The sequence below is a fragment of the Gouania willdenowi genome, chromosome 3, assembly GCF_900634775.1.
Source record: "Gouania willdenowi chromosome 3, fGouWil2.1, whole genome shotgun sequence".
NCBI classification, from domain to species: Eukaryota; Metazoa; Chordata; class Actinopteri; order Blenniiformes; family Gobiesocidae; genus Gouania; species Gouania willdenowi.
In genome coordinates, this window is record NC_041046.1 from 43,280,460 (window position 1) to 43,295,364 (window position 14,905).

The 14,905-nt window shown below is 43.5% G+C and overlaps 1 protein-coding gene across 13 annotated transcripts in view; it reads right to left on the minus strand.

The window, feature by feature from the left end:
- madd (MAP-kinase activating death domain) overlaps positions 1-14,905 on the minus strand; it is a 67,200-nt gene that overhangs the window by 31,942 nt on the left and 20,353 nt on the right. For 8 of the 13 annotated variants that reach the window (XM_028442984.1, XM_028442985.1, XM_028442983.1 and 5 more), the window contains exons 4-11: positions 12,642-12,942; positions 11,738-11,869; positions 11,283-11,396; positions 11,127-11,207; positions 8,412-8,468; positions 2,820-2,992; positions 2,074-2,309; positions 916-1,072 (exon numbers count right to left, since the gene is read on the minus strand). In XM_028442984.1, coding sequence (XP_028298785.1) covers positions 916-1,072; positions 2,074-2,309; positions 2,820-2,992; positions 8,412-8,468; positions 11,127-11,207; positions 11,283-11,396; positions 11,738-11,869; positions 12,642-12,942 — 1,251 coding nt within the window. The remainder of the gene's footprint in view (positions 1-915; positions 1,073-2,073; positions 2,310-2,819; positions 2,993-8,411; positions 8,469-11,126; positions 11,208-11,282; positions 11,397-11,737; positions 11,870-12,641; positions 12,943-14,905) is intronic. The other 5 variants (XM_028442988.1, XM_028442987.1, XM_028442989.1 and 2 more) reach the window with 1 other exon arrangement.

The following is a 14,905-nucleotide window of genomic DNA, read 5'->3' on the forward strand; positions in this document are numbered from 1 at the left end:
CCTGCCAAACTTGCACTAAACTTACCTAATTAAAGTAGTCAGGTGTAGTGGCAGGTGTGGCGTGATTCAAGCTACAGTGGTCAGGCACGCTTCACTATGGAGCACCCGTCTGTGTGATATGTTTCTAAACATGTTGAGTATGGGGGGGTGGATCCATTCTATTCTATGGATCCACCCCCCATACTCAACACTCACACAAGCTTACAGATCTGCGCGCGCGTATAGTGTTTACATGTCACGCAGACGGTGATCAATAGTGACGCGTACCTGACCACTGTAGCTCCACTCACGCCACACCTGCTTCTATGTGTGACTGATATATTTATTTTTGTTAGGTGTCATCCAGGTGTGGCGCATGTGTGCATACACTTTAAAGAGGGCGACCGTGGCTCAGGTGGTAGAGGGTTGTCTTCTGATCGAGAGGTTGGGGGTTCGATCCCAGTACCTGACTGTGTCGAAGTGTCCTTGGGCAAGACACTGAACCCTAAGTTGCTCCCAGTGGTTGACTAGCGCCTTGCATGGCAGTCCTGTCCCACTGGTGTGTGAATGTGAGAGTGACTGGGTGAATGAGCTGATGTGTAAAAGCGCTTTGGGACTGCTTCAGTTATAAAGGGTTATAAAGGTTATAAAGCGCTATATAAATCAAGTCCATTTACCATTTTTACCATTTTTGAAGTGTGGCATAGGTGTGGCGTCTATAAATGTGTTAATGCGTTAGTGTGTTAAGGCACATCAAACACACATGCAGACGTGACTTGTGCATTATGACCGTGTAGCCATTCTAAGTCTATGGGAAATGTAGATGTAGTGGCAGACGTGCGGGGTTTAATTACGCGTTCCACGGACTGGTGCGCATTAACTTAGAATGGATCCACCCCACATATAAAGAGAGGAGAGAGGAACGGTCCCCTCTACCTGTCTGTAGCGTCCGACTCGTTGCCTTCGTCCTCCAGGGGTCCGGCCATGGCCTCCACCAGCTGAGAACTGCCGTCGTACACCCTGTAGACCACAGGCTGGAGCTGGTGGGCGTACCACTTTGGTTTGTCACCAATCAGCGAGGGGTCGAACACGTCTGCAACACCGCCGCCAAAAAACACTCACATGACTCACATGTAACCTACACACATGCATCTAATACTGGAAACACTTACTTATTGACATATTTAATTAGATATTCAAATATATAATGTGTAATTCAGTGGTTACCAAACTTTTTCTGTTGCACCCCCTCTTTGAAGAATCAAACATAAAAAAATCTCATTTCAACATAATGGGTAAAAAAAAAAAAAACTTAACTTTGGGGAAAAAGGTCCAATTCGTGATTGTTCTTCAAAACTCATAAAAATAACATAAAACATGTTTTAAAACAGTAATAATAAAGTTTTGGGTTTTTTTGGAAAAAAGGAAAAAAAAGGACCAAAAAAAGTATAACAATGATAATAATAATAATTCAATCATAGGCTAACATGCTCACCAGTTGATGTTAAACATGACTTTCCCTCATGTTTTCACAGTGAATGAGTCCAGTGTTAACACTTTAAACACTTTACTGTCCATCTCTGCTCTTACATCCAATTTCAGTATTTTTTTACATGTTTTTGTTGTTGGTTTATGATTGGATGTTGCCATTTTGTGTCTTTTTAAATGGTTTTTGTACCGTTTCTTGGTAAACTAATTTTGTTCATATTATTTGCTATTCTTTAATGTTGCATAGTTGCTGTTTTTTGGGTTTATGTTGTTGTTTTGTGTCCTTTTGTTGCCATTTTGACTCATTTTTAAAATCATTTCTTTTGTAATTTTGTAGTCTTTGTTTTTTTTTGGTATTTTTGTCTACAAACTAGTCAATATCCAATGGCATGAGTTATGCTGTTGGGTGTTTTTCTTTCTTTATCTCTTTTTGGTTCTTTTGTGTCTTTGTTGTCATTGTAAATAGTTTTTCTAGTTTTCTAGTAGTAAATTTAGGTGCCGTTTAATAAATATTTTTTAGTTTTTTTCCTTTAGCCATCTAGTCACTACTCAAAAGCAGGATTAGTCACTGAGGGGGCGTGGCTTCACTGTCACTATGAGTCTTACTGTTGTGTATCCTCTGAAAGGCGAGGTTGGTGGGGTTCAGAGCCCACTCCCCGTAGAACTCCACAGCCTGTGTGTGAGAGAGTTTCTCAGCGAAGGACGAACGCCGCGGCCGAGACGCCAGGAAGGAGGAAGACTGGAAGGCAACAACGGGCCGGGGGAAGAGCCGCAGGGTGCGAGTGTGCATCTGGAAGCCCTGCAGGACGTTGGGGGAGTTGAAGAACCGCACCATGGCCACCCTGGAAAACACAACGTGGAGCGAGATTAGAACCGGGTATCACGGCCAGTTTACTGAATCCATTCAACTTCCATTATTAGGGTTTTGAATCTATTAATCACAATTTGATTCGGTATTGATTTATTTTTCAAATTTTACTTGAATATCATACATATTGTCAGATAAAATTCTGTTAGTATGAATCCTCTACATTGTGAATTATTACAAATATCAACATTTATGTAGACAAATCACTACAACGCAGTCACAAATAGGAGAAAAAAATGCAAATGTAAATATTGCAGACAATCAAGATTAATCAGAAAATGGACAGATGTTGTGTATTTTTTTGTAATATTGTGTGTTTTTGGAGCATTTTTTGTGTGTTAACCCTGAGAGCCACCAGGTTCCCATGTCTGCTATAAAGACTAAAGACATGTTTTCATGTGATGAGTTTGTTCAGTATGAAGAAATGTTTCTCAGTGTTAAGCAATGGTTTTAAATAAAGTTAAAAACCACACTAGAGACGTACCTGGTGGCCACGTCCACTGAGTCCACATCGTTGCCGTAGATCAGGGGGTTGAACTCGGTGGAGGACGGAGACGCTTTATCACGTCCAGGTGGGAGCAGAGGCAGCTCCTGACCTTCCTGGAACTTCTCCAGGTTGAGGATGGGCTGTGTGTGCAGACTCATGCTGGCCAACGCCTGCAAACCAGCAGCAGAGACAAGAGTGAGCGACGCGTCAGAGCGACTCAACACGCTGCCTCTGCAGGCATCAGCAGCTTCAGAACCAGGACCAGCTTTTCTTTGTGTTGTGAACTCACTCTATCACTGTGAGCTCAGCAAACACATTCATGTTCTAATTAATCAGCATTTAGGCTCTGCACTCCACCAAAATAAAAGACTAGAAATGAAAATAAATTAGATGAATCTACAGTGATAGAGCAATAGAGATATGCATAGAAAGATGTAAAGATATAGACAGAAACTGAAAGATAGAAATGTGTATAAAAAGAGAGAAATATAGAGCCTCTCCTCCATGAACCGCCACCTTAACGTGGTGGAGGGGTTTGAGTACCCGAATGATCCTGGGAGCTATGTTGTCGGGGGCTTAATGTCCCTGGTAGGGTCTCCCAAGGCAAACAGGTCCCAGGTGACGGGTCCGACTAAGAGCGGTTCAATAGCCATATATGTACATTAAACAACAAAGGCAGTTCACGTCGCCCGGATTGGCGCTACCGGGGCCCCACCTTGGAGCCAGGCCCGGGGTTAGGGCTCGAGTGCGAGCGCCTGGTGGCCGGGGCTTTGCCCACGGGCCCCGGCCGGGCAGAGCCCGAAAGGATGACGTGGGCCCGCCCTCCCGTAGGCCCACCACCCGCAGGAGGGATCATATGAGGCCGGTGCAATGTGGATCGGGCAGTCGTCCAGGGCGGGGGTCTTGGCGATCTGATCCCCGGCTACAGAAGCTAGCGTTAGGGACGTGGAATGTCACCTCTCTGGCGGGGAAGGAGCCTGAGCTTGTGTGCGAGGTGGAGAAGTTCGGACTAGATATAGTCGGTCTCACCTCGACACATAACAAGGGCTCTGGAACCAGCCTTCTCGACAGGGGTTGGACTCTCTTCTACTCTGGAGTCGCCAATGGTGAGAGGCGCCGGGCCGGGGTGGCTATACTTCTTGCCCCCCGACTTAGTGCCTGTACGTTGGAGTTTACCCCGGTAGACGAGAGGGTAGCCTCCCTCCGCCTTCGGGTGGGGGGACGGATCATGACTGTTGTTTGTGCTTATGGGCCAAATAGCAGCTCGGAGTATCCACCCTTCTTGGATTCCTTAGAGGGAGTACTGGAGAGTGCTCCTTCTGGGGATTCCCTCCTTCTGCTGGGGGACTTCAACGCTCACGTTGGCAGCGACAGTGAGACCTGGAGGGGCGTGATTGGGAGGAACGGCCCCCCTGATCGGAACCCGAGCGGTGTTTTGTTGTTGGACTTCTGTGCTCGTCACAGATTGTCCATAATAAACACCATGTTCAAACATAAGGGTGTCCATATGTGCACTTGGCACCAGGACACCCTAGGCCACAGTTCGATGATCGACTTCGTAGTCGTGTCATCGGACTTGCCGCATGTCTTGGACACCCGGGTAAAGAGAGGGGCAGAGCTGTCAACTGATCACCACCTGGTGGGGGAGGATGCCGGTTAGACCTGGCAGACCCAAACGTATAGTGAGGGTCTGCTGGGAATGCCTGGCAGAGTCTCCCGTCAGAAGGAGCTTCAACTCCCACCTCTGGGAAAACTTCAACCATGTCTCGGAGGAGGTGGGGGACATTGAGTCCGAGTGGGCCATGTTCCGTGCCTCTGTTGCTGAGGCGGCTGATCGGTGCTGTGGCCGCAAGGTGCCTGTCGTGACGGCAATACCCGAACCCGTTGGTGGACACCGGGGGTGAGGGAGGAGTCCTACCGGGCCTTTTTGGCCTGTGGGACTCCGGAGGCAGCAGACAGGTACCGACGGGCAAAGCGGAGTGCAGCCACGGCAGTTGCCGAGGCAAAAGCCCGGACATGGGAGGAGTTTGGTGAGGCCATGGAGAACGACTTCCGGATGGCTTCGAAGAGATTCTGGACCACCATCCGGCGTCTCAGGAGGGGGAAGCAGTGCACCGTCAACACTATGTATGGTGCGGATGGTGCACTGCTGACCTCGACTCGAGACGTTGTGGATCGGTGGGGGGAATACTTCGAAGACCTCCTCAATCCCACCGACACGCCTTCCAATCAGGAAGCAGGGCCCAGGGACCCGAGAGTGGGCTCTCCTATCTCTGGGGCTGAGGTTGCCGAGGTGGTTAAAAAGCTCCTCGGTGGCAGGGCTCCGGGGGTGGATGAGATCCGCCCGGAGTTCCTCAAGGCCCTGGATGTTGTGGGGCTGTCATGGCTGACACGACTCTGCAACATCGCGTGGACATCGGGGGCAGTGCCTCTGGATTGGCAGACAGGGGTGGTGGTCCCCCTTTTTAAGAAGGGGGACCGAAGGGTGTGTTCCAATTATAGAGGGATCACACTCCTCAGCCTCCCCGGTAAGGTCTATTCAGGGGTACTGGAGAGGAGGGTCCGCCGGATAGTTGAACCTCGGATTCAGGAGGAGCAATGTGGTTTTCGTCCTGGCCGTGGAACTGTGGACCAGCTCTACACCCTCAGCAGGGTCCTTGAGGGGTCATGGGAATTTGCCCAACCAGTCCACATGTGTTTTGTGGACCTGGAAAAGGCATTTGACCGTGTCCCTCGGGGATTCCTGTGGGGGGGTCCTCCGGGAGTATGGGGTATCGAACCTCCTGATAGGAGCTGTTCGTTCCCTGTATGACCGGAGTCAGAGTCTGGTCCGCATTGCTGGTAGTAACTCGAAATTGTTTCCGGTGAGGGTTGGACTCCGCCAGGGCTGTCCTTTGTCACCGATTCTGTTCATAACTTTTATGGACAGTATTTCTAGGCGCAGTCAGGGCGTTGAGGGGCTCCGGTTCGGGGGCCTCAGTATTGCATCACTGCTTTTTGCAGATGATGTGGTCTTGTTGGCTCCAACATACCGTGACCTTCAACTCTCACTGGATCGGTTCGCAGCAGAGTGTGAAGCGGCCGGAATGAGAATCAGCACCTCCAAATCCGAGTCCATGGTTCTCGACCGGAAAAAGGTGGAGTGCTCTCTCCGGGTTGGAGATGAGGTTCTGCCCCAGGTGGAGGAGTTCAAGTACCTCGGGGTCTTGTTCTCGAGTGAGGGAAGGATGGAGCGAGAGATCGACAGGCGGATTGGTGCGGCGTCTGCAGTGATGCGGAGTCTGCACCAGTCCGTCATTGTAAAAAGGGAGCTGAGCCAAAAAGCAAAGCTCTCGATTTACAGGTCGGTCTACGTTCCAACCCTCAACTATGGTCATGAACTTTGGGTCCTCCGTAGGGTGGCTGGGCTCTCCCTTAGAGATAGGGTGAGAAGCTCAGTCATTCGGGAGGGGCTCAAAGTAGAGTCGCTGCTCCTCCGCATCGAGAAGAGCCAGATGAGGTGGCTCAGGCACCTAATTAGTATGCCCCCTGAACGCCTCCCTAGTGAGGCTCCCTAGTGAGGCGTTCAGGGCACGTCCCTCCGGAAGGAGGCCCCGGGGAAGATCAGGACACGCTGGAGAGACTATGTCTCTCGGCTGGCCTGGGAACGTCTCGGGGTCCCCCCGGAAGAGCTGGAGGAAGTGGCCGGGGAGAGGGAAGTCTGGGCCTCCCTACTGAGGATGCTGCCCCCGCGACCCGGAAACGGCTAAGCGGGAGAAGATGGATGGATGGATGGAATAAAGAGCCTAGGTTCCCAAAGTGGGGTATGGATACCCTCAGGGGTATGCAAATTTTCATAGGGGTACATGAATAAAAAATTGAAATTGGAAATTAGAATATAAATCGACCAGCAGTCAGGAGCCTCCATGCATTACCTTCTTCTATTTCTTTTTTTAATTATTATATAGACAAATTTCACTATAGGGCAACATTATATCAGTGGTTCCCAACTTTTTGGGGTTGTGACCATATTTTCCAGAGACATTTTTTCTTTCTTTCTAGAATTAGCTTTTGATAATGTTTGTTGTTGCCAGGATTAGTGCCAAAGAAACCAGCTGCATTTTATTTGAATTAGATTTATATTTGAGAAAGTGAAAGTATAGAATTTAAGATTGGTGTGTGTGTGTGTGTGTGTGGTGTGATTTGAAAAATTATAATAATGAAAACAATTTTTTAATTATAATAAATAATTAGATATTTCAGGGGACCCCATTTAAATTCCAGGCGACCCCAGATGGAGTCACGACCCAAGGTTGAAAAACACTGCATTACATTATGTTTTTTAAGCATGCAGTAATAGGGGGTACACGGCTTCAGGTTAAATGACTGAAGGGGTACGAGAATGTGAATAGTTTGGGAACCACTGATATAGAGAGACAGAGACGACTAGAGGGAGATACAGTATATAGACAGATATAGAAATATGTAGAAAGAGATAGTGAGACAGAGATGCATTAAGAAAGATAGAGAGATATATGGAGACTTTAGTAAAGATGGTTATTGATATTGAAAGATAGAAATGTATATACACAGAGATATAGATAGATATCTAAAGAGAGATAGAGTAATATAAAGAGATAAATACAGATTGAGAGGGATATAGAAATTTATAGACAGATATAGTGAGAAATAATGAAAATAGAGATGTATTGAGATAGATATTGAGAAAGAGATAGAGATATATGGAGATAGACTTTAGTAAAGAGGGATATTAAAAGTGAAAGATAGAAATGTGTATACAGAGAGATGAGTAGAGGTTGAGAAACATAAATAGATATGTAGAGAGATATATAGAGTAAAATGTAGGGATAGAGATGAATAAGATGACGATGGATAGGGAGATACACATACAGTAAGACAGATATAGAAATATGTAGAGAGAGATAGTGAGAGAGAAAGAGAGAGAGAGAGAAATAGACAGAATATAGAGAGATTTATATATATTGAGATGAAGCTTTCATGTAGTAATAATAATGTTGATTATTGATGGTGATGGAGTAAAAACCCCTTAGATTCTAGTTGCAGTCACTAGGTGTTTATGTAGAGGTGTTATGCTATATGTTGTTCTACATTATGTATGTTATATTATATGTTATATGTATGTTATGTTACTGTGTGTTTGTGCAGAGCAGAAATGCTGAGGGCATCACAGTCTGTGCAGCTGATTGTCCTGTTGATGCCTGCAGCGAGCACAGCTCTGTTTCAGTGTTAGAAGGAGAAGGTCAGTCAGTGTGCAGTGTGCACGCTCAGCATCATCATCATCATCATCATCATCATCATAGAGCATGGATGAAGGTTATTATCAGCTCTCTCTCAGAGATCACAGCTCCGTCATGTCTGGGTTTAGTACAAGGAACAGATGCACATTCAAACATGCTCAAGCCAGAGCTAAGCAGTGATTAAAGGCCCATCGTTCAGCTCCGCAGAGGAAAAGGAGGAGGAAGAAGAAGAGGAAGAGGAGGAAGGGGAGGAAGGGGAAGAGTGACAGGCACAAGAACCAAAGAAAACATCCGTGCAGGGAGCATTGACAGCAGGAGAGAGATGAATAACCTTATTCTCAGAGGAGAAGATCTGCTTTTGGGTGATCACGGTGAGCCTGAGCAGACACTGGGATAGAGACATGTGAGGAGTCACATGACAAGAGTCACATGACAGACTGACACTGGACGAGCACATGATGGAACACCAACACTTTTCTTTTCCTCTGCCCTCGCCAACTGAACACGTTTCCCATCTTTAGGATGAAAGGAAAGAAGGAAACGACTCCTGTGGAACTACAATACACTTAGCCCCGCCCCCTCATCCTTTGACTCTGCTCAGCCAACGCCGCTACATGCTAAGCTAACCAAACATGTGGGACTGGTCGCAATGTGCTAGGCTAACAAAACATTTTGGACTTGTTGCTATGTGCTAAGCTAACAAAACATATGGGCCTGGTCACTATGTGTTAGGCTAACCAAACATTTTTGGACTGGTCGCTTTGTGCTATACTAACCAAACATGTAGGAATAGTCGATACATGCTAGGTTAACCAAACATGTTGGAATGGTCACTACATGCTAAGCTAACTCAAACATGTGCGCCTGATAGGTACTTGCTAAGCTAACCAAGCATGTTGGACTGGTTGCTACGTACTAGGCTAACCCAAACAAGTGGGTCTTTTAGCTACACGCTAAGCCAACTCAAATATGTGTGACTTGTTGCTACATGCTAAGCTAGTGAGGTCTCTGGTATGTAGTTTCTTCCATCTCAGAGGAAGAAACACATACCAGAGACCTCACTAGCTTCAACACGTGGAAAACAAAAATTCATGAAGAACAAAAGCTTTAATGACTTACAGTGACCTGAGAGAGCAGGGAAAAGATCAAAGGACATGAAAGACAAACAAAACACAGTCTGACAATGATGGACACATTCATGGTGACCAACACCATGAAGAACACACACTCTAAAAGCAGATCCTTTGAGACACACACACATTTCTACAGTGGGGACGAAGAATATTTATCAAACGTTCAAAACCAACCATTGACACAAAAGGTTGGAAAAAATATAAATCAAAGTATCACAGTAAAATAAAACTGAGACAAAAGCACATTGTCCCAGCGCTGAAACACAATCCACCAGGAACAGAAATCCAAGTTAGTTTGTTCCTGAATAAACAGCTGCTAAACTAAGGCTTCGCACACACACACACACTCACACGCACGCACACACACACACACACACAGCTATTGAACCAGCTCTGATTCAGTGTATTGAACTAAATGTTTGTGTAAACAGTGCGGCTGATTGAGCTTTCTTGCTTATAGAATGAATAATAAATAAATAAATAAACATTCCACTTTATTTTTGAAACAAAACCAATGATCGCTTTTTTTTTTTTTTTTTTTTTAAACCTTCTTTATAAGATCAGCTTTAAACTAAATAATAGTAGTTTATACTTTTACAATAACAATATTTTAATTCCTAACAATTATCGAACAGAAAAAGTTAATATCCGTCCTTTGCTGCAGACGTATATAGAATAGATAGGTTCCTAAATGTACAAAGAACACTATTACCAGACCAATGGTTACCTTGTATTGATATTAAATGATGTTATTGTTGCTTTAAAGCAAGGCTGTCAAACTCAGGTAAAGCTCGTCATTTTTAACATTGGCATTTCAGGTCTCACATTTCCACGTATGAAAACCTCTATGAACCAAGGCAAAGCTCTTTAGGTGCAGATATCTGAGCTGAGCTAATGTACATAGTTTAAACCAAAGTCTTGTGGTTTGAACTCGGCCAATCACAGCATCCCGTCAGGCCCTGAGAAAGATTCCCTGTTAGTGGGAAAACATGTTTCTCACCAGTGTGACTTAAAGGGATCTACCAAACCACAGAGTTGGAACTCTCGCCCCCCACACATTTTTTTGGGGTCACAACTGTTTTGATCCTCTTTCAGTAAACAAAAGAGGTTTACATCAACATCTTTAACTTTTCCTGATTATTTAGAGCAACCAAAAGCAGCACAAGTTGTCATTTTGACTAAAAAAGCTACTAAATGATCTAAAAATCAGGCTGAATGTTTCACTCCATTAGAAAACAATGGCAGTGGGGCCATGTGACATCATCAATCATGTGATTTCAAGATGGAGGAACACAGGCTCTAAAACTGTAAAGTAGTCCCATTTTGAAAAGGCAATTAAATTAATATTGTGAAAAATAATGGGTTTCATTAGGCATAGATCTAATCATAAAGACACTTCAAATATTTTAGGCCACATTTGTAAAAACAGTGGAGGATCTTTAATGTGTTGCTTTTTGGCAGATTCGCTTTAATCCAAGTTATTTTTTTACACTTATAAATGACAAAGTAATTGTATTGTTTATGTTGCACTGTGGTTTCGTACTTTCCTTCTCTTATTCTCTATGAATCAGAGCAGGGTCACAGGGATATTTAGGGTCACAGGGTTAATTGGGGTTATTTGGGGTCATGTGATTAAAGGGGTAAGTTAGGAGCTAGTGGTTTGTTAAACACAGTCCTAAGGTTTGATTTTACCTCCAACAGCTAGAAGAGCATGCAAGAGTGAAGAAGACAAGAGAGGAGAACAGGCTTGTGTTAGTGCACTTTGACAAACCAGAGCTCCCAGTGCTCCCACACTCAGATAGCGTACATACTGAGGTGTGGAGGAGGGAAAGCGCAGTGCTCCCTGTGCTGGAAGAAGAACACATGAGTGTGAAGAAGTGGCGCTGGGAGCAGAAACTGCCCCATGGTCGTACCTGTTTGAGGTGTTTCTTCAGCTCTGCAGCTTCAGGCTCAGGGAGAGGAGGGAGAATCTCAGCGTTGGTCGGTGCGATCACCTGCACACACACATTAGCCTCACTCACACAGGTGATCATAAGTGTCAGGATGCGCAGGGAGGAGGAAATACGCACCTTACTGCTGTCAAGGTCCACCAGCCACAAGTCGTCCGGCATTTTGAAATCTGCTTTGTAGAGGAAGAAACTCGCAGGGACACCGATGATGTATGGAGTCGGAGCCAAAAGGAGCTGAGAGGAAGGAAACAAGGTGGTTAGAAAAACCTCCCCTCTAAGTCTACACCATTCAGTCTGTGTAACGGCCACTTCATATTTAACACCTCATGGTTAAGGTATCTTTCTTAGGGTTAGCTTAGCATGTGCGCCCTGTTCCACATGTTTGGTTTGGTTTAGCATGTAGCAACCAGTTCCACGTGTTTGAGTTAGCTTAGCACCTAACAACTAAGCCCAGATTTTTGGGTTAGCTTAGCATGTAGTGATAAAGGGGCGGGGCTATGCTATCAGGTGTAGAAACGTGGCGTTAGCTGCAGATTGTTGATGTTAATATTTGTGCATAATAGACAAACGCTCACCTGCTCAGCAGAGGCCAAACACGTGGGCAGCAGAGGGATGACAGGAAACATGTACTCCAGAGGATAAATCATGGCCACGAAGGCCATGACACTCATGGACAGAGCGTTATAGTCTCTGGACTGAAGAATGACCTGCACAGGAAATTAAATAGATTAAAAACAGGAGGATTAATAATAGAGGGAATCAATGTTCAAGGGTTCCAACTATGATTTCAGGTAAAATAGTCAGAATTCTGAATTTAATCTCTGAATAAATCAAATGTTCTGCCCCTTTCCATTATTTATACCAAATCAAGGCTTATTATATTTCATGCACAAGGCTACCTAGTGTGATTTCAATGACTAAAAGTGCAACATTTGGACAGAGCTCATAAAATAAATAGACATTAAGTAAACAATTTGGCAGAAGTACCAAAGAAGCAGTAAAAAACATTGGATATAAAAACAAAAGCAGTAAAAATCAGACTTAATATAATATTATTAGTAATTATAATTATCTTCATTTGGATTTATTTCTTTTTCATGCTTCATTTGTTTTATTCTTTTGTGTCTCCCTACTTTTGTTCTATACTTATTCCATCTCCCCAAAAACTATTCTTCAATCAGGAATCAGTTGTTAAATTAAGATTATTGATTTTATCTAAGAAAAAAAAAAAATTCAATTATGATATTCAAGTCAAAAAAATTTAAAATCAGAAATAGTAAAAATATTTAATTTTCAATCAAATATTAAATGTTATTGATAACTGAACAATGAGATTTATTTTACATTTTTATTCATGAAAACATAAAAAAATGATCAACATTCATCTTAATCTGAATTCATTTTGAATTTCATTTCTTTTTTTAAGTTTGAGCAAAAACGTTAAGTTTAAATCCCATTGGACCTGTTCTCCGGCTGTACCTTGTGCTCCAGCAGCACGCAGCTGAGGACTTGCAGGCAGGCATCCACTCCCAGCAGCTCCAGGGGCAGGTGCAGGGGGAAGTCCACCATGGAGAAGCGTGAGTTGTCGGGCAGGGCAAAGGTCAGGGATCGTTTGAGCTCAGAGGGCAGCAGCTCCACGTCCACACGTCTCTGAGCAGCCACAGGAACCGGAGAACGCAGCAGGCGGTAGATCCACGACTCGATCTCACGAAGGTCTGACAGCAGCTGGCTGCCTTTGTCCTCAGACAACGCCCCAGTGAAGACTCTCCACATGGTGTCCCTGACAGGACGGAAACACACAGAATGATTAGAGTTTATAAACAACATTTGATTTTCTACAAACAGATTTGATAGAAAACATAAAAACATGATTATTGATGATTCACACATACTTTTTAGTCTGTGGCTTAAAATTTCTTCTTCCATTTGGTCTTTATAATACAGCAAAACAATTGGTTTGAATGCACGATTTTCTCTAAACATCTTAAAGAGTACCTGTAGTAAAAATGTACACAACAAAAATGTGTTTAATGTATTACTTACTAATAAACAAAATATGTGCACACAATAAAAGGACTTTTTAGAACAACTTTATAAGTTGGGGCATAAACTATGGAGAGCCGCCATTTTGGAGAAGGATATGACACACTTTCATTGGTCACTTTAATTAACTGGTGCATTGTGGGAGGTAGAGGCGTAACAGATATGGTATGATATGGTTTTTATATAGACAGGGACAGTGCACAATTTAATATTGACCAAAAGGAAAGATGCATTGTAGCAGGTTATATATATATATGTCTGTTGGCAGTGTGTTCCACTGACCCAAAGCCATTACAGAGAAGGCAAAAAAAGCAGTTTTACATTTTGGGATGCTGCATTCTCCTCTAGAAATAGAAAGAGTAGTTCTAGACATTTTATCAGTACATAAAGTTATGCATTTTCTCAGAGGAGGTGCCGTGGTGCCATGAATAATTCTAAAAGGTAAGAAAACATCAGTGTAGAATATTAGGAATTTAAATTTCAGAATTCTAAACTTAGTATTTCACAATGGTGATAGCGCCTGGGTTTCTTATCATGGATCTTGAGCGTATATTCATATAATGATTCAAGAGGCCCCGGAACTGTTTTACAGTACTGTGACAAACTCAATATACAATACATAAAATGTGACAAGATCATAAAGTTTAGGCACAAATGTGACGCATCAGCGGTAAGAGACCAACGTATGTATCTAAAGTTGGACAAGTTCAATTGTGTGTTTTTCAAAGTTATTTTTCCATGATTTTTGAAAGTCAAAGTTGGGTCCAGGGTTACACTCGAGTAGGTGAATTTATTAACATTTTAAATTTTTATGCCATCAATAAAAATGTTTGGATAATTTATGTGTTTACCTCTATTTGTAAAGTACATTGCGACTGTTTTGTCAGTATTTAATGTCAGACAGTTTTGAAACAGCCAGTCAGATACTTTTTGCATTTGATCAGTTCATTTTGTTGCCACATCACAGGTGTGTTTACATTGTGTGAAGTGTAGTTTTTCAGCAGCCGTGTGTAACCTCTCCCTAAGCGATAAAGTTCAGCTTCCAGGTTGTATGTTTAGAGAGGATTAAATATCATCTTTCTCACCAACTTCCTGCTTCTCGTGAGCCTCCCTGCACCCACTCAGCATCAGAATTAGCCTAACGGACAGAGCTGTTGTTAGCAGCAGAAACGAGCCATGGCTGAGTAGTTAGGTGTTGAAAGTGCACAAATATGGTTAGAAACTGTGACGAAAGCTGTGTGAAAGGTGATGTGTTCATTGATTGGATGATGCTCCACTGGTCAAAATGTGTGTGTGTTTGGGTCTGGAACATGTTTGGTCCTTCAGTAAACTACTTAGCATATGTCTCATCTCCCTGTAAGTTGATCAGCTTAGAGCTATGAACATAGACTGTTAATATCATGATTAGTTACATATATGCATTGGTTCTTGGCTCACACTCTCTGGAAATCTAAATCTATTTTTTATTGGCCCATAACTGCATGAGGTAAGGTAAGAAAAAATCTGATATGTTTTCATTTATAGTATAAAGGTTACTTTTTATTGGGATGTAAAAGTATTTTTCCTTATGCATGACTTCATTTTTATTTTGGACCCCAACTTTGGGTTATTTCACCACTCACGAATATTGAAAATCCTTTACATGAGGTCATTGTAGTTTGGCTCTGTGTCTGATGATATTTTATTAACCTCCGTCAAGT